At 33.0% G+C, this 19,792-nt stretch overlaps 1 protein-coding gene across 2 annotated transcripts; it reads left to right on the top strand.

Annotated features, from left to right (window-relative positions):
- The first annotated feature begins 16,064 nt into the window (after positions 1-16,064).
- LOC113873395 lies at positions 16,065-19,792 on the top strand. Of its 2 annotated transcripts, XM_027511496.1 has the most exons (6): positions 16,065-16,115; positions 17,727-18,140; positions 18,192-18,515; positions 19,027-19,212; positions 19,399-19,521; positions 19,685-19,792. In XM_027511496.1, exons 1-6 carry the CDS (start codon positions 16,065-16,067, stop codon positions 19,790-19,792), a joined length of 1,206 nt encoding a protein of 401 aa, XP_027367297.1. The 2 variants fall into 2 exon arrangements, with proteins under 2 accessions (XP_027367297.1, XP_027367295.1); XM_027511494.1 differs by having other exon boundaries at positions 17,727-18,515.

Here is a 19,792-nt window from a genome sequence, read left to right as displayed (position 1 = left end):
TCAACAGGAGCTTATTACGTATCCTATTTTGACCACATGTGTAACCCAAATTATATCTTATACATTTCTTCACTAAATGAGGTCCTTTACATCGATAGCACTTCACTGAACCCAAGAAATTATTATTTCAGAATGAATTTTTGTTGCTTTCACCTACGCTTTCACCTCTGAGGTGCAGATTGACAATTATTGACTAAATGTGCTTTGTTTCCAAAATAGTCACAAATCAAGAGTCACATAAGGCAATCTTTAACAATGTTAGGTCCCTTGCATCAAAGCATCTAACTCTACCACGAGATTTACCACTGATGTTATTGTCACTACAATTTGGCACTCCACTTGCTTAAGTTTGAGTTGTGCTTTGGTAAAGTTTTCTTTGAAATATATAGGGTTTCTTGTCCTACCTGACAAATTCTCCTATCATGTCCTCCACTGGTTTGTCTTTTAAGTTAACTTCATAGACACGACACTTGCTTACCAATGTAGGCACATCGATCACTTGAAGAACACAAACTACAATATGAATATCTGCCCTCAATCCATTCTCAAATTGAGCATAAAAGGCTTCGCCACCTTCTTCATGTTGGAAATAAGGCCAGTTCTTCATTAATTCATGAAATTTGGCCGCATACTCACCACTGTCATATCTCCTTACTTCAATTCCAAGAGTTCTCTAGCTTTCTATCTCTTTATATCACTAGGGAAATAGTTTCCTAAAAGGCTGGCCTTAAAAGTTTCCAAAGTAATATATCCATTCTCTTGTAGTACATTTTGACTCAAAAATCTCCACCAATCCTCAGCTTCTCTACTGAGCATATATGTAACATATAGCACCCTATACTCTTCCTGATAACCCATTGATCAATTGGAATTTTTACAATCTTATTTCCTCTCATTCCTAACTCATTAATCCTCTTTTGTGCCTAATTGGTTTGAATTGAATCATTTTATGATATTTGAATTTTATTTAGGCTTTATTTAATTTTTCCAACATTAGGCAAATTATGCTACTGTTTTGGTTTCTGGGCCATATCTTGAGTTGTAGAGCTCATTTCATTATGATTAGGTGCACAATCCTATATAGAGGTGAGAAACCAATTCTGATGATAAGATGCTGAAACTGGGCCTGAAAAAAGTCAGAAATATGAAGTCGCAGTTTCTGACCTTGGTGCAGTATTTGGGCTATATCTCAGTCCACAGATGTCCGTTTAAACCCATTCCAGTTGCGTTTTGAAGCTAACATCCAGGGCTACAATTTCTCTTCATATCAGAAATTGAATCGGACAGATCTTCATGGCCAACAATACCACACAATATCTTCTCAAATTCAGCATGGATACTGGGTAATAATTACAAGCATAACTTTCCCTCCAAAATTCAAACTTGAACAAATAAGGATTACAGAGATAGCTATTGAGTAGAGGATTACTGTAATTGAATAATTATTAATTAGTTTTTACGTTTTGACCCTTAAAAGGCCTGTATTTAAATTAGGGCAGTAGGTTGAAAAAGGGTAGGTTGTTTTTCTTTAGGAAAATACAAGTTTTAGGGTTTTTGTCTCTTCTTCTTTGCCTCTTCTCTTCTCTTATGTTTTTACCTTTTGTTTTCCTCCATTAATGGAGGCTTAGACTTTCATCTAATCCAAGGATTGAAAAAGGGCTGAGACATTCTTGAGGATTGGTTTCGCAATTCATTCAACAAAAAATCTGATTTCATCTCTTCCTTCATTTTCCTTTTGCTAATTAGATTTTTGAATTGATGTTATTCATTTGGATTGATAATTGTGTAGTTGTTTGATTACATATTATTCGATTGATGTATGTAATTAATTTTTGAAGGAAAGTGAATTAGCTTTTCAGGTTTGAGATCTAAGATTAATGACATTGGTGTATTAAATTAATACAAATCAATTAGGTTCTAGAGGTTTCTGAATTTTGAGCGATTGTGTGTTAATCGAATGCATGAAGGTTTTCATGTGAATGCTTAATTTAAATTGAGGTTTCATTTGAATTTAATGTTAATCACTAATTTGTTGGCTGATGCATCTTCTTGGAATCTGGTGATAGAATGATCATAGTTCTTCTAAATTCTTGGATTAGAGTTTTCAATTCTTGTTAATTTTTCATTCTAATCAGTGTTATTTTATAAATCAAACCCCATCCAAATTCGTAATCATATAACATTATCATCATTGGGAGACGACTCGGATTGCACCTCTTACTACATAATTTTTATGCAATTCGGTTTTTAATAATTTGTCCAAGCGCGACACTCGCGATCAAATTTTGGCGTCATTGCTGAGGATGATGATGTTATTTGATTATGTAATTCTGTATTAGTGTGATTGCATTGCGTGTTCTGTGTTGCATTTTACATCTAATTAGGATTCTGCATAATTAGCATTTTTCATCGAATTAGGATTTTGCATAATTAGCGTTTTTCCTTTAGCATAATTGTGTCTCTGCATTCTGTTTTTGTAGCGTTTGAATAGCATAGTAGATAGTCATCTATCCTTGCTTAATATCACATCATTCAATTCAATCGTGTTGCTATTTCTGCATTTCTGCGTTGTTCATTCTGTTTCTGTATTCTACATTCGTCAAAAATCTACACGGCCGTGTAAATGACCGTGTAGATCACTGCCAGTAAAATTTTAAACAGAACACTCACACAGAGATGTACACAGTCAAGTAGACGGCCGTGTAACTGAACGTGCACATCTTTGCCAAAACTTTATTTGAAGAAAACAAAACTACACGAGCGTGTAACTGACCGTGTACATCTCTGCCTCAAAACTTAAAAGTGACATAACTTTTTGCATACAGCTCCCATTTTCTATTATAGTATATGCATTTCATATAGCTCGACGAGATCTATTGAATGGCAATTGATTGGAGGCTAGCTGGTGGTTTTTGGAAAAAAAAAGAATTTTTTTTTTTTTGCATATCTTTTCATTCTTATTTAGATATTATGGCTGAGAGAACTTTTCATGCTACTGATCATAGAAGAATAGAAAACAAGCTAGATGATTTAACTTCTTTGATCAAGCAATTGACATTATCACAGATGGATGCAATGTTGTGTGAGATTTGTGCTTCACCTGAACATTCCACTGACTTTTGTCCTACATTGCATGAGCCCACAGGTTGGATGAATCATTCAAACTTGGAATGGGGTAATTTTACGCAGCAAAAATATCAACCCCCACCACAAACTGCTGCACCTTCCAAGAATGAGCCTTCCTTGAAAGAGTTGATGAGGGAAATGGCAATTAACGATATGAATTTCCAGCTAAGAACATAAGCATCCATTCAAAACTTGGAAAATCATATTGGACAGTTGGCTTCCACTTTGAATCAATTGTAAACTCAAGGTCCTGGTAATCTTTCTACACAACCAGTTGTTGATCTAGAAAATGTTACTCTGAGTTCAAGAAAAATCATTCAAGACTCGCAAGAGCAACAACCAACAGATGAAGATCTTAATGCTACTGCTCTAGCAAGTGATTGCAGCCCAGCAAGTGTAGAATTTGCTCCTACTGCTCATGCCACTTCTATCGAGGCAGAAGAAAATTTTGAGCAACTTGTTCCTCTTCCATTTCATTCGATTTTACATGATAATTTGTTGAATGATTTAGTTGATGATAATTTGGCTGAGTTTTCTGAATTTTTTTACTTGTGATGCATGTAATGATTATGCAAAATGTAGCTTCTGTGCTGAGATTGATACATATTTCTATGGTGATTTTGATGCAGCTGTTGTAGATCCTGAAAAAGTAAATCATGATACATCCATTGCAGATTTAGCTCCAATTTTTACATTGCCTCCTTCTCTAAAGTTGTCTACTGCATCTGAGTTAAAGTCATTTCCTGAGCAATTGAAGTATAAATATTACATCATTGTATATTCAAGGAAGTAGCCTAGGTACAGCAGTAAGACACAATGTTCTGCACATCAAAGAAATGAAGAGCATGAAGAGAAGCTTATTAAGTTCATGAAGCAGCTGGAAATCCCTCCGTGGTTATTTCTTCCAAATTCTCAATTAAATGAAGTGTTATTATGAGAAAAAGGAGTTGTCCATTGGACAGAAAGTGCTTCTCTACAATTCTAACCTCAAGTTTTTTTTTGGTAAGCTTCGTTCTAGGTGGCTTGGTCCTTATATCGTGACTAAGATTTTTTCTTATGGTGCTGTGCAGATTTTGGAGCCTGGAACGGATCTAGGTGGCTTGGTCCTTATATTGTGACTAAGATTTTTTCTTATGGTTCTATGCAGATTTTGGAGCCTGGAACGGATAAAGTACTCACAGTGAATGGCCACCGCTTGAAGACATTTCATGAGGACATTTCCTTGGAGACCATTGAGGAGGTCCATTTGCTAGCGGCCACTTATGCTTGATTAGGGAGTTTCTCTTTTCCTTTCCTTACTACATTTTACTTACATTTCCATTATACATTACATTGAGGACAATGTAAAGTTGAAGTGTGGGGGTAGAGTAATAGGTTGTTGATAATAAAGAAATAAATATTTTTTTTATTTATTTAGCATTGTTTTTGTTTTATTCTCCTTTATTGAATTAGAAGTTGTTGAGCTAAGGCAATAGTCATTAAGGAGGATAGAGTTCCTATATAATTTCATTTTTGCTTCTTCCTCTTGAGATATGCAAATTGGGTGATTGATTTTGATTTGTATGATTGAGTATGTTAGACTTTACCTTTGTGAGCTTTTGAGCCTTATTTTTGAATGGTTGGAATTCATGCCATTCTTTTCTTTCTTGTGTGCTTTTCCTCTTAGATTTTATCATTCTAGAACTTGTTTTGATTCTTCTTTGCGGCTACAATTTTCATATGCAGTTGTGAACATGATAGAGACATTTCTTTCAAATTTTTACCCACTTGGTCATATAGCTTACCTTGCATTTTGCTCTTTGTTTAGCCCCTTTGAGCCTTATTGACCATTCTTTGACTTCTAGCACATCATAAGCTTTAAGTGGAAAATCATGTTATACCTAACCTTAGGGAATAGGGAGTGTATTGGTTTCATTAATGTTATTGTATTTCAAGTGTGGGGGTTCAGAAAGAATGCAAGAAGAAAAAAAAAGAAAAAAATAATAAAAATTTACAAAGAAAATGGGAATTTTTTATAAAGGGACAAGAAATTTCAAGGAGAGTAAATGTGTGTTATGGCTTGATTTGTCTAAGGACCAATGTTATTTCTATTCTCTTTGGTAGTATCTTGTCATATCCTCATATTTCCCTACCCTTACCTTAGCCCCATTACAACCATTGAATAAAGCCCTCTTGATTTGTGTTTGCATATGATTGTAAGTAGTGAAAAAGTAGAAGATTAACAAGCTTATGGTAATGCATTGTCTTTTGAGGTGACTTGAGTGAAACACTTTAACCATACACTTGAGAGTTGAGTTATATACACCATCTTGTGAGATTTTTCATGCTTGATCTATACACTTTGAATGATATTGCTTGGCTTGCATTTTTGAGAGGTTAGGAGTTGGATGTTTGATTGTTGTAGAACTCTTGATGCTTTATTCGATCTTGTGTCCCTATGTTTAGCACTTCTAAGGATTCATTGGAGAATTTATTTATTTTGATTATTCTATAACTTTTAGGTTACATGTTTCTATGTACTTGATTGTGTCTTACATGAGGACATTCAAGAGCTAAGTGTGGGGAAATTTGATCAATTGGAATTTTTACACCCTTATTTCCTCTCATTCCTAACTCATTAATCCTCTTTTGTGCCTAACTGGTTTGAATTGGATTATTTTATGATGTTTGAATTTTATTTGGGCTTTATTTAATTTTTCCAGCATTAGGCAAATTATGATACTATTTTGGTTTCTGGTTCATATCTTTAGTTGTAGAGCTCATTTTATTATGATTCTTGATTTGTATTAAAGCTGAGAGAAAGGGGCACAATTCCTATGCAAAGGTCAAAAACCAATTCTGATGACAAGATGCTAAAACTGGGCTTGGAAAAAGTAGGAAATATGCACTCGCAGTTTCTGACCTTGGTGCAGTATTTGGGCTATATCTCAGTCCACAAATGTCCAGGGCTACAATTTCTCTTCATATTAGAAATTGAATCGGACAGATCTTCATGGCCAAAAATACCACACAATATCTTCTCGAATTCAGCATGGATATTGGGCAGCAATTACAAGCATAACTTTCCTTCCAAAATTCAAACTTGAACAAATAAGGATTATAGAGATAGCTATTGAGTAGAGGATTAATGTAATTGAATAATTACTAATTAGTTTTTACATTTTGACCCTTAAAAGCCCTGTATTTAAATTAGGGCAGCAGGTTGAAAAAGGGTAGGTTGTTTTTCTTTAGGAAAATACAAGTTTTAGGGTTTTTGTCTCTTCTTCTTTGCCTCTTCTCTTCTCTCACGTTTTTACCTTTCGTTTTCCTCCATTAATGGAGGCTTAGACTTTCATCTAATCCAAGGATTGAAAAAGGGCTGAGACATTCTTAAGGATCAATTTCGCAATTCATTCAACAACAAATCCGGTTTCATCTCTTCCTTCATTTTCCTTTTGCTAATTCAATTTTTGAATTGAAATTATTCATTTGGATTGATAATTGTGCAGTTGTTTGATTACATATTATTTGGTTGATGTATGTAATTAATTTTTTAAGGAAAGTGAATTAGATTTTTAGGTTTGAGATCTAAGATTAATGACATTGGTGAATTAAATTAATACAAATTGATTAGGTTCTAGAAGTTTCTGAACTTTGAGCGATTGTGTGTTAATCGAATCCATGAAGGTTTTCATGTGAATGCTTAATTTGAATTGAGGTTTCATTCAAATTTAATATTAATCACTAATTTTTTGGCTAATGCATCTTCTTGGAATCTGATGATAGAATGATCATAGTTCTTCTAAATTCTTGGATTAGAGTTTTCAATTCTTGTTAATTTTTCATTCTAATCAGTGTTATTTTATAAATCAAACCTCATCTAAATTCGTAATCGTATAAGATTATCATCATTGGGAGACGACTCAGATTGCACCTCTTACTACATAATTTTTATGCAATTCAATTTTTAATAATTTGTCAGAGCGCGACACTTGCAATCACCCATCGCTCTAAAGATTTTCTCCATATCAGCAATCCATCTTTGTGCTCCCTCTAGGTCATATTCACCTTCAAACTTTGGAGGATGATGTTTGGTAAATGCAGATAATCCTCAATACTCTGCTAGTTCCACACTTCTGTCATGCATTAAAATCTCTAACACTTGCATCATGTGTGCTAAAATATCATTGATCGCTCCAACTGATCTACCTTTACCCGCCATCCTCTAATTAAGACAAACAATATCATATGTACATTAGCAAACTTATTGTTCACATACGTATACACAAACACATTCCATTCAAACAACTCACACAAATCCCTATTTGGGAGTATCAAATAGATTTTTACTCGTAAACAATCAACTTATATTCCTACAAAACATGAATATAAGTACACACCACACACACAAACTAGTCTCATACTCTAGACTTGTTAGGACGAACTGCTCTAATACCATTTTGTAATATCCCTTATTTATTTAAATAATTTTCCTCTAAAGAAAAATAGAAATATCAATATGATGTGATTAAAATAAGTGAAAGATAAATAAATAGAATGGATTTCCATTTGTGTAAAATCTGAATCACTGAAAATGAGTAAAACTTTAAAACTCCATACCTATAAATCTCGTTCGTAATAGAATTGAGGATATAACTTTGAGATTATCAATTTACAATTTCAAGAAAGCTAAAATTTCTATATTGACAATTAATTACTAAATATTGATCATGTGCTTTGAATCATCATTTACAATAGATTTATTAAAATACTTCAAGCTCTCATTAGAAATTTAATATAATTACTTCTTCAAAATAACCGGTCCTATCAGAGCAATCATTTTCCTACCATCCCTTACAAGTATGATCCTTGAACGGATCAATTCTCCCTTTTTTTTCACTTCATTACCTGAAAAAGTTTGTAAGGGTGAGCATCCCTCACCCTACTAAAAATCTTATTTTATAGAATAATAAATAATAATATAGAAACATTCTCTAATACAACATATAACAGAGTAAGAATGTTCCATACTTAAGAAATTTAACTAGACAAAATTATTCATATACAACTTTCATCATTTTATTTACTCGTATGTATTCCATTTTTTATTTAATTAACTCATTCAAATTCAATGTCTGAACTCATGCCACTTTACTTAATCATAAAATTTTAATCAAACAAAAGTTATCCATGAATATTATTCCATATTTCACCAATTATCATTATCCAATCCATAACTTCGTGCCACTTTATCCATCCAAGTCTGAACATCTCATCAATTAATGGTACTTTAGGTACTCTCAGGCCTCTAAATTGCTGCCAACGCACTCTCCTTACAACGTATGCATTCACAACCCTCCAATCAGAGGTATAGTTAGGAGTTCGGTCAAGAAATGAGTGTGAGACTTGTAAATGCATCCCACTTTTATATCATGTACACATTAGTGAATTGCATTTACCACTCTTAATTTTTCCAAATTTTCATAATCAACTTCAGACCATATACTCCCAGTGTATCCCTGATTTATCCATATAGTATCTCAACAGTAACACATCAAGTTATACTATTCTAACACATATATTGAAAATACACTAATCGATGTATTATAGCATATGTGTTATAATCTCACTTGTCAATGTATTACAACGCATATATCATAATGGTACCAATTGGTGTATTTGTAACACACGTACTAGTATCTCTTTCTCTTTTCAAACTTAACCCAACTCACACATATAGGATACCATACCTTTTATATCACTCTCACACAATAACAAACTTCTCAATTATGTATACAATCACAAGGCAGACACATATCATCACAAGTTCAATGCAATCATCATGTTCTGTTATTTCAACACATATTCACAAGATAGTAACATATTATCACACAATTCTGTACAATATGCCAAGGGTTGGATACCCTCAAACTCAGCCCAAATCGTGCAATCTAGAATATACTGCCAGAGATCATATTCTCTTGGTCTTAATAGAGTTTTCTAGCCTAAAGTTCAACATTCAACACATATATTATAAAAAAAAAATAGTAATTTATCCATAAATTTGTTAAACTTATTCTTACTCGTGACTATTTATGATAAACTACGTCTTAAGTGATTCTAAATGGATTAAAAACCTCTTTTATACCAAAAATCCATTTTAAACTTATTTAGTTTCAAGAAAACTTTATGGATTTACTTTTTAAAATAAGATAGTCCTCTTCTCTAAAGATTAATAAACATATTTAGGTAGAACCTAGGGTTTAGGAGTAACTCACCTTACTTGGAAATGGATCTCAAGAACTAAGTTCTTCATGTGCTCTGGAGAAAAACTCCACATCTTGACTAAAAATACACCTAAGGACTAGACTTCTTCCTAGCATCACAAGGTAGATTACTATTATGAAAGAGAGAAAAGAGAAATAGGATCAATATTTAAGGGATGAGCTCCGGAAACTTACTTAGACTCGAGTGGAATGGACGTTTGATCTCAAATTCAAGGGAGATTCAGAGTTATTGAGGTTTTCTCTGGGAAAGGAGAGGGAAAGAACGAACAGAATGAAGAGGGAAGGATGGTTTGTTGAAAATGAAGTTTTTAGGATGAAAGTTTTTTAAATATCTGTCAAACTCGTGACTTTTTCGCTACAATGAGCAGCTCTCGCTACATCAAAAAAATCAGAAAGTTTTCTTTCGTTGCTATCTGTCATTCTAGCTACAGCGAGAGGATCCTCGCTACAGCGAGAATGTTGTTGGGTTTTCCTTATCCACTTCTCACTACAATGAGAGGGCTCTAGAGAGCCTGATTCTGGATGACTTGTTTCGCTACAACGAGATATTCTGCAGTTCACAAATAAATTGCAATAATAATAAATAACAAAATGAGGGTGTTACACCAATCATATTATTTATACTTTAAATCATACAATATGCATTGACATAATATCAAAGCCTACATTACATTCATAGATATTATAGCAAATCAATTGATCATCCATCACATCCTCATTACTTCAAACATACACTAGGTTCACACTACTTCATTCATTTTCACACCTAGCAGTATGTCATAATAAGTGCATTACAACCATATTAATTAATGCATTATTACACATGCATTATAATTACACCCATCAATTTATTACAATACTTATATTATAATTACTCTAATTAATCCGTTATGCTTCACCTATTACAAATGCACATCTCACAAATTAACACCTATTGCCTCTGAGATCCTTTGAGGTCTTACATATATATAGATAGTCGCTAGCTAGCTGCAACAACTTGGATACAACGTGTGTTCCTCTGGCCCCTTTTAGCAAAGGTATAGTCAGGAGTCTCATCAGGAGATGAGTGTGTGGCCTATGAATACTTTTAGTTTCAGCAAATTATTGTGCACTCTCTTAAAATTAGCATTTACCACCCTCATTTCTTCAAAATTTCCCAAATCTTCTCCAGACACTATACCCCCAGTGTATCTCTGTAACTATCTATACAGTGTCTCAGCATTTCTTATGATACTTATTCACATTAGCCCTATATTCATCCATTCTCACTAATAAACATTACCATTCAAAATAATCAAATACTTTTCATAATGACATGAATTCACCATTTTTCACATTCATCAGTTATCAAACACGAATTCACATTCATCACTACACAATTCCAATATTAACAATTCATCCACCTATTTTCACATCATACAAATCAATGAAGTGTGTCGAAGGTCGGTCACCCTCAGGCTCAAACTAGTCGCGCAATTTAACATACATTAAACTAAATCATAGGTAAATTGTCAGAAATCACACTCTCTCAATCTTTTTATAAAATTGTTTAGCTTGGGGTTAGCACCTTTTAACCCCCTAATTGTTCAAAGTCATAATCTAGCAATAATTCTACGTAAATATTATTAATATTAGAATCACAAACTTTCTTAAAAAAACTTGTTTTACTCATAATTTCTGCTATAAAAAATCTTATATAAGTGTTTTTAGAAATAGATCATCAGGTTTTCATGCTCCACAAATCCCATTTTAGCACTGAGATCTTAATAAATATAAAGGCTTTACTATTCAAAACAAGAATATTGCCAAAATACAAAATAGGAGTTAGGGTTCGGGATTTACTCTCGTTACCTGAAAATGAGTCTCTATGATCAACTCCTTCTTGGGATCCAAAGGAAAGGTACAACACTCCCTATGGAAGGTTTTGTCCAAAATATAAGGATCTCCCTAAATATTACAAGGTAAACACCTATTGAGAAAACGAAAATCAAAGGAAAGGGATAAATTTGGAGATCTAAGCTCCGAAAAACTTACTTGGTTCCAAATGAAATAGATGTTTGAGCTCGAATCTAAAAGAGATTCAAAGTTCAGAAGAGTTTTCTCTTGAGAGGAGAAGGAGAGAGAACAAAGAGAAACGAGGACAAAAGGCTGTCTAGTGAGAAAATGAATGTTTTTACAGCTAGAGTTCCTTAAATAACCCTCCAAACCCGTGCGTTCTCGCTTAAGTGAGCTCTGCCCTTGCTTGGGTGAGATCTTTCTCGCCTAGGCGAGAAAACTAGATAGTAAAACTACTCAATTTTTTGCTATTCTCGCTTGAGCGAGAAACACTCTCGCTTGGGTGAGCAACATCTTGCTTAAGTAAGAATGGGTCCAAAGAGCACTCTATTTTTCCTGTGAGGCCACCTGGGCAAGAGCTCTTACCGCCTGGACGATACCTCTTCTCGCCTAAATGAGACACCTTCTCACTTAGGCGAAAGGACAATTAGGTCAACCTTATCCTATCTCACTTGAGCAAGATTCACCTCGCTTAAGCGAGAATGCTTCAAAACGCCCTCTTTAAAAAACTCAATATCACTTAAGTGAGACCTATCTCGCTTGAGAAGAAATCTTGCACCTAAATTCCTATTTTTTCATACAAGGGCAACAAAATTGAGGATGTTACATCACACATACGCGAATGTCGCTCATCACTTTATACTCATCTTATACTTCTCTCACTATCTAACCACAAAATTGTGCTTAGTAAAGCACTTCTAGACTAAGTCCATATCACTCATAATACTACCACAAAGTTTAAATTATCAAGTCATGCAGATCAATATCATTAACCTTTTATCACAATCATATAATTTCAACTAAAGTATCATGCTTTCTCATGACATGTCCAAACTAACTCCTTATTACGTATTTCACAAAAATATGATACAAACATTTCAATCAACCAGTATACATCATCAATATTCACAATACTCAAACAACATTCGATCATATATTCATATACAAGAAAACATAATATCACTCTCCAAAGCACAATATGTGTGTGTGTGTGTGTGAATACATATACTATGTTGTAATGACAAAATAGAGTCCTTCTTACCTCGAGACGATGATTTAGAGAGATTGATGAAGATTATTGCTCAACAACAGATGTTTTCCTAGATATCATGAGATACCCTTGAGAAATGGAATATGAAGAGAAACAAACAGAAAATATAAAATCAAACTCAAAGAAACTTACTTGGAGCCGCTTAGATTAACGTCTAACTTCGGATTAGAGCAACGATCGGAGTTTGAAAATGTTTTATCTGAGGAAAGGAATTGGAAGTTTAGAAAGAATGAAGAGGGAACGTAAAAATGAAATGTAATGAAATTTTTATGCTGAAAATCCCTTAAATACACTCAAATATCGCATGTGATCACTTGAGTCAGGTGATTCTCGCTTGGGTGAGAACACCAAACCGTAGTCATTCTAAGCTTTTTCTAATATTTTCACTTGAGCAAGTGTCATTCTCACCGAAGCGAGAAGACGTCCAAAGAGTTGGCCATTTTTTCCATGAGTTGTCGCTTGAGCAACTCATCTTGCTTGGGCAAGATTTCTACTCGCTTGAGCAAGATCACTTCCCGCCTAGGCAAGAGGACAGTTGGGTCAAGTTTATCATGTCTAGCTTGAGCGAGATTACTCTAAAATCATGTAATTCTGGACGCTCAAACTCACTTAAGTGAGATGTCTTGCCTAAGCAATACTCCCTACACCAGAACTCTATTAAACATTCATCAATTTAATTCAAAACATATTCTAACATTACCCAATATTTAAAACAATTTACTAACCAATAAATAAATAAAAGAGGGTGTTACAAATAAGGTAGGGCTTGGTTCCCTTTAAAGCTTAGCTAAATCAAAATTTAAGTTCCTATTAGATGCTAAGGTTAATTGAAGTCTAAGTTACATAGTTAAGTAATTTAAGGTTAAAATAAAGTCTAGTTTTTATTTTTCTATGACTTCATTAAATAAAGATAAATTTTATGATTGATTGATAGATGATGCCGAGTCGTTATCAAAACAACTAAGTTTTCTAAAGGTTTTGCAGTATAGAGCCAAACCTAGGTCGATTCACGAAGACACATGTTCAGTCAAATTTAATTTTAGGTTTTGTTTTAAAGAATGCAAATAAGGTTTTAAAAAATCATAAAAAATCGAAAACAACTCCAAATCTAGTGATCCATATATGCATTTTGAAACCCTGGATGTGTAGAATCCAATGCAACTAGAATCATCCAAAAATTATATCTGTAGAAAAAGTTATAGCCAAAAGAGTTGTCAAAGGTCAGAATAACTAAAAATACGAAATTAAAGCATTTATTTGTAGAAAATGGTAAAAACTATAAAAATAAAAACATATGAAAAGTGTTTATTAATCAAAATCAAACTATAAATGTAAACTTAAAATATGCCACATCATTAATTCCCAAATAAACACTTACCCATGTAGCCCTAAGATAGGCTAGAACCTCCAACATTGTGGTTAAGGATCACATACTCTAATCAATTGAGCTATTTTAGCTTATATTCCTTTTATCTTGTGTTTTTTTTTTTATAAAAAAATGTATATTAAGTTTAATTGTATATACAAAAAAAAAAGAATACACAAAAGTAAGATGTATTATAGTAAATTTTATGAAGTTATAAATATACTATCAAATATTAATATATCATATATTAATGTTAAAAAATATTTATTTAATAATATTTTATTATAAATAAAAAATAATAATTACCATATCCTCTACTATCACATACATGACATTTATTCGTGTTTTTCAAATTTTTAATTTTATGTATTTGTTACTTAATTTATGGTTTATTAAAATTTTATTTATTTCATTTATATGTTGCTTGATATTCTATATTTTAATTTTTTAACTTTTTCTTTCATTTTTAGACCAATTTTACATTTTGTTTATTAGAAAACAGACTATTAAAAATATACAACAACTTTATATGGTATAACTTCTTGTTATATATGTTAAATATAATAAAAGTATATATGATACTCATCGTCATAAAATTTTTGTTTATTTAGATGATATTTATATAAATAAAAGAGAACAACATAAAATTATACAGTACAAACTCTTTTATTTTTTTATGGGATTAAAATTATAAAATACTTTATTAGATTTGATATTTTTTTCAATAGATAATTATATGAATCAAATCATAATATATATATATATATATATGCTATTAGCATGTGGCTCAAGTATAAAAAATACTTACCTCTTATGGTATAGATTATAAGATAATTACCTTTAACATTAATTTATTTTTTAAAATATATAGAATGTTAAGTTCTTTATGCATTGAAAGATATATAAATAATTTTTGTTTATTTATAGTTTAGTAAAATGACTTATTTAATATAAAAAAATTCAAATAATAAATTATTTTAAAAATAGTTTATTTATTAAAATTTTATTAAAATTCACTGATAATACAAATATTTTTTATTCTATAACTTAATCATAAATTATCATACTGGAATTGGGATAGGATTTAATAGTGATTAAAAAGAAAAAGAAAAAAAAAAGAAAGGGTTGGCCAACCCAGTTGCCATGTCAATGGCTTATTTATTTTTTTAATGTTTTTAAAAAATAAATTCTTAAAATAATGTTTTTTAAAACATATTCCTTGTCTGGAGTTTTTTTTGTCAAGTCAAGACTTGTTTCGCATACTGTTTTGACAAAATATATTTTTTTAATTTTTTAAATACTATTTTGTCTTCAGTAGAGACGAAACTATCAGACTGCGCCATGTGTCATCATCTGGTGAGTTTTGCCTACTGCAGAGAGACGAGACTCACAGAATTGCGCCATGTATCATTAGCTGGATCAATTTACGAAAGTGGTTAAAAAAAAGAAAAAAATTATATTTTAATATCTAATTAAAATTTATTAAAAATAAAAAATTATAAAATTTAAAAATAAAAAAATTATATAATTTTTAATTAACAATTACAAATATATTATGTATATTGAAATTACACTATGTATATTGTGTGATGCTAAAAAAAAAACCTTGGACAGGGAATATGTTTTTAAAAAACATTATTTTAAAAAATTATTTTTTAAAAAACATTAAAATAAATAAATAAGCCCCATGTCAATAGGGCTATAATAATATAATTATATAATACGTAGAATTGAATTGAAATGAATGGAAGTGTACCCCACCAAAGTAGTGAATGAATGGCCCAACGCCACTCTCGCGTTGACGCCCGCGAGTGCCACACTTGACGGCTCTACGTACAACCTCATCCCCCCTATATATGAACATAACTAATTTTCTCTGTTTTTGACACCCTCATACTCTCCACTCTCTCTCTCTCTCTCTCTATCTCTCTTTCTATATCCATTTCCCATTCTCTCTTTCCCTACAACTTTCTTTCTTTGTCTCTTTTTTCTTTTCTAAATAAAACGCATCTTTTAAGGCTTCATTTTGTAAGCATGCATTCTTTTTAGTCACCCCACCAGACTTGTTTTTCCAGTTGAGGTGTCACAACACCAAATTACACTTCCAAGTGTGTGTTTGTTTGTTATATACATACCTTTCATTTCATATACACTTATTTACCTTCTTTCAAAGCCAAAGAGGATTTGATCACCAATCACCATGTTGCAAGATGTTATCCACCCTCCAACACCGCCTGAACAACTCTCCATTGTAATGCCCTCAAGCTTCAACTTGTTATATATATACATATCTTAATCATATACTTTAATGTTAATGCATGTGTTGGAACTAAGCCACATACATATCTTTGTGTCATGCATGCAATATCTATGATCACCTTGGTTAAATGGTTTCCTTTTGAGTTGAGTGTGATTGTGTGGAACTTTACAAGTTTGTATGGAAAATGGGTTGTTCCTCCTTTAAAAAATGATGACTTTGCACCCTTTGGAGTTTGGAGGGTGTGTATACACCAAGGTGTGAAAAAATTGCTTTTCTCTTGGGGGGCGCATTATTTCTTAATATTTCTGGAAATTAATTAATTTCTCTAACTAATTAATCCTGCATTTTAATTCTTTCCAATAATTAATGAATATGGTTTGTTAATGTTTGTTGCTTGTTAATTAATTTCACCTTAATTTGTGAATGAGTTGAGAAGTCTGAATAATATTTCCCATATTGGAGATATTCCCGGAATTAACTGGAAGCTGCCAGTAGCACTAATAGCTATCATAGAAAAACCAGAAGCCATATTCACATTCTTTTCCGTGAAGGCTTCACTTGCAATTTGTAGGACAGAACGTTTTCTTTGCTCTATTTATATGGTTGGAGAGCATAATGTAATTTATTGACTGAACAATGAGAAGGAATCAAAGACTCCGTGAGAGTGAGGCTTTGCTCTTTTTGATATTATTATCCAGTCCAAGACAATGGCCTTGCCACCAAAATGTCATTTTCCAAGGGCAAAACTGTAATATGATGTAACGTTTCCGTGATAGTCATTTAAACATAGCTTTCGGTTCTTGTGGAATATATATCTCTTTGGGCTTCTTGTGTAAGCTTTGCTAATTTTGATATTCTTTATTCAGTTAGATAGGAAGAAGGGTCTTATTGACAACAATTCACATGGATAGCATATATAGCATTATGGGGGTTCCTTCAAGTGGCTTTCAATTCCCATTGAAGGACAATTTCCACTTACTGAACACAAATAACATAGCATGAGGTTCCTTCTTTGTTTTTACATGCTTGTATTTCATACTAACATTGGGTACCATGGCTCCTACCTGTCACATGAAGGCATAGATGCACATCTCTTTCATAATTAAATAACCCAAAAATGCCAAGCCTTTTGGAAAATTTCTTTTCAGTTTATTACCAAATATGGACAAAACCTGACTAGACTATGCAACCAACCAGAGTCATATGTAGGGTGCCATGTAGGGGCCTTTGCACATTGATTTATATCATTTTCATCTTGAAAAAGGAGTGCTATTGTGGCAGATACTGTTATATCATTTGGCATGTCTTTCTCTTTTGAATGCCCACTACATCTTCAAGCCAAAGTTTCAATTGATTAAGAGAATATTAGCTTTTGAATTTCTTTTCTGTTCTAAGTGATCAGATCAGACTCATGTCTATCAACAAAAAGAGGAATTGGATTCAGTTTTCAAACCCATAATCAAAATCAATAAAAATTATAAAGAATCACGTTTCCTAGTTTGTTTTATAAAGAAGGGGCCTTGCTAAAATTATTCTCAGTCTAGTGTTTAGTAGTTTTTGGTAAACATGTTGTTTACATTTCTTATATGCCTTTCACTGCAGGATGAGATTTCAAGCCCGATCAGTGCTCGAATTTTCGAACTATGTGACTCTGAATTCTTCCCAGAGACACTGCCAAATTCTGAGGTTACCTCCAGCTCCAATTGTTGCCATGAAGAGATTTCCTCATATGCCACAAACCTATCTCCAACTTTAGATGTAGACAACAATAAGATCAATAGTAACAACAACAATATAGTCACCACCCCATCTAGTACTACAGCAACCAACACCAACAACAACAACGACACAACAAACAGTACTAACTTGTCTATTATCTTTGACTCCCAAGAAGAAATTGACAATGACATCTCAGCCTCCATAGACTTCTCATCATCTCCAGCTTTCGTGGTTCCCCCTCTTCTCCCAATCACAATTCAACAGGAACACTTTGATTTCTCTTCAGCTCAGCCACAAGTGGTGCAACTATCAGCAACAAGTAGTTCAGTTTTGAAGGGCCTCTCTCAGTATCACACTGACCCTATTGTTGCACCCCTTGCTGGGGCTCCATTACCATCTGTTTTTGAAGATGATTGCATATCTTCCATCCCTTCTTATGTGCCTCTTAATCCTTCATCTCCTTCTTGCTCTTATCTAAGTCCTGGCATAGGAGTGTACATGCCTCAAGGGCCCCTTAACACTGCTTTATCTGCGGATGGTTCTGGTTTGTTTGGTGGCAACATTCTACTGGGGTCTGAACTGCAGACACAAGAATTGGACTACCAAGGAGAAAATGTTAGAATTTATTGTACAGATTCAATTCAGAGGGTGTTTAACCCACCAGACCTTCAGGTGTGTGCAATTTTCCAAACTGCTTAATTAAGTTTTTCTTGATTGCTTTGAGCTTCAGTTCAATAAACCAAGTGAAAGTTTTTTCAGTCCCAATGTTCAACGTGTTGAGAATTAGGAAATACTCGATGGCCGAAGAAATTTATTGATGCTTCAAAGTTTACTAAGGTTGCAGCAGTGAAGCTCTTATAACTAAGAAATGGCTTTTTCAGAAGTGGACTTCTGGGGAAAGATCAGGGTCCACAAATCTCTATCTAAGCTAAAAACTCATAGGTGCCCCATGACTGAGTCATTTTATTAAGTCACCTACATTAAAAAGTAATTTGGCCTAGCAAGAAGGAATAACCACTTTCAACCAAAGAAAAAAACAAAAGATAATAAACAGTCTGTGTTATATCTTTTTCTACAGTCTCTAATAAAAGTTAATGTGCAGCTTTTGAAAATTGAGTGGGCTAACATCTTTCATCTTTTTGTTGAATAAGAAATTGATGTATAATTGCAATTTCTCTCTCAGGCACTTGGTGGTGAGAGCCAGAAACTGGTATGTGGGGCTGGGAGTTCTGCCACTTTGGCACCAGAAATCTGTCACTTGGAGGACTCTACCTTAAAGGTTGGAAAACTTTCTGTTGAGCAAAGGAAAGAAAAGATTCATAGATACATGAAGAAGAGAAATGAAAGAAATTTCAGCAAGAAAATCAAGGTACTTTATCTGAATAGCAACATCAACAATAAAATTTGAAATCTTATTATGTTATACATGGATTCCAATACATTATGTTACCAAAAAAATCTGTCATACATGGATTCCAATGTATTTCATTAACCATGTGTTATGCATATTTTCAAAATTGAACTAATGGTGCAAATTGGAATTGAAAAATTGCAGTATGCATGCCGCAAAACTTTGGCAGATAGTAGACCCCGGGTTAGAGGAAGGTTTGCAAAGAATGATGACTTTGGAGAGAGCCATAGACAAGCTAGTAGCAATCATGAAGATGATGATGAAGAAGTAAGATTCCCTTGGCACATATAATTGGATATTGTTGTTCAACTTGCCAAAGTATAAGAAATAAAATATATGAATTAAAAAAAATTCCCTATCACTTTTACCTTTCCAATTATTTGATGGCATAATTCCTTAATCATATATTCCTCCCATTTTGTACTTGCAGATAATTGTGAAAGAAGATGATGATATGGTTGATTCCTCAGATATCTTTGCCCATATAAGTGGGGTGAACTCCTTCAAATGCAACTATTCCATCCAGTCCTTGATTTGA

The sequence above is a fragment of the Abrus precatorius genome, unplaced genomic scaffold, assembly GCF_003935025.1.
Source record: "Abrus precatorius isolate BTA unplaced genomic scaffold, Abrus_2018 Scaffold7, whole genome shotgun sequence".
Lineage (NCBI taxonomy): Eukaryota > Viridiplantae > Streptophyta > Magnoliopsida > Fabales > Fabaceae > Abrus > Abrus precatorius.
This window is presented reverse-complemented; position numbering and strand designations above follow the sequence as displayed.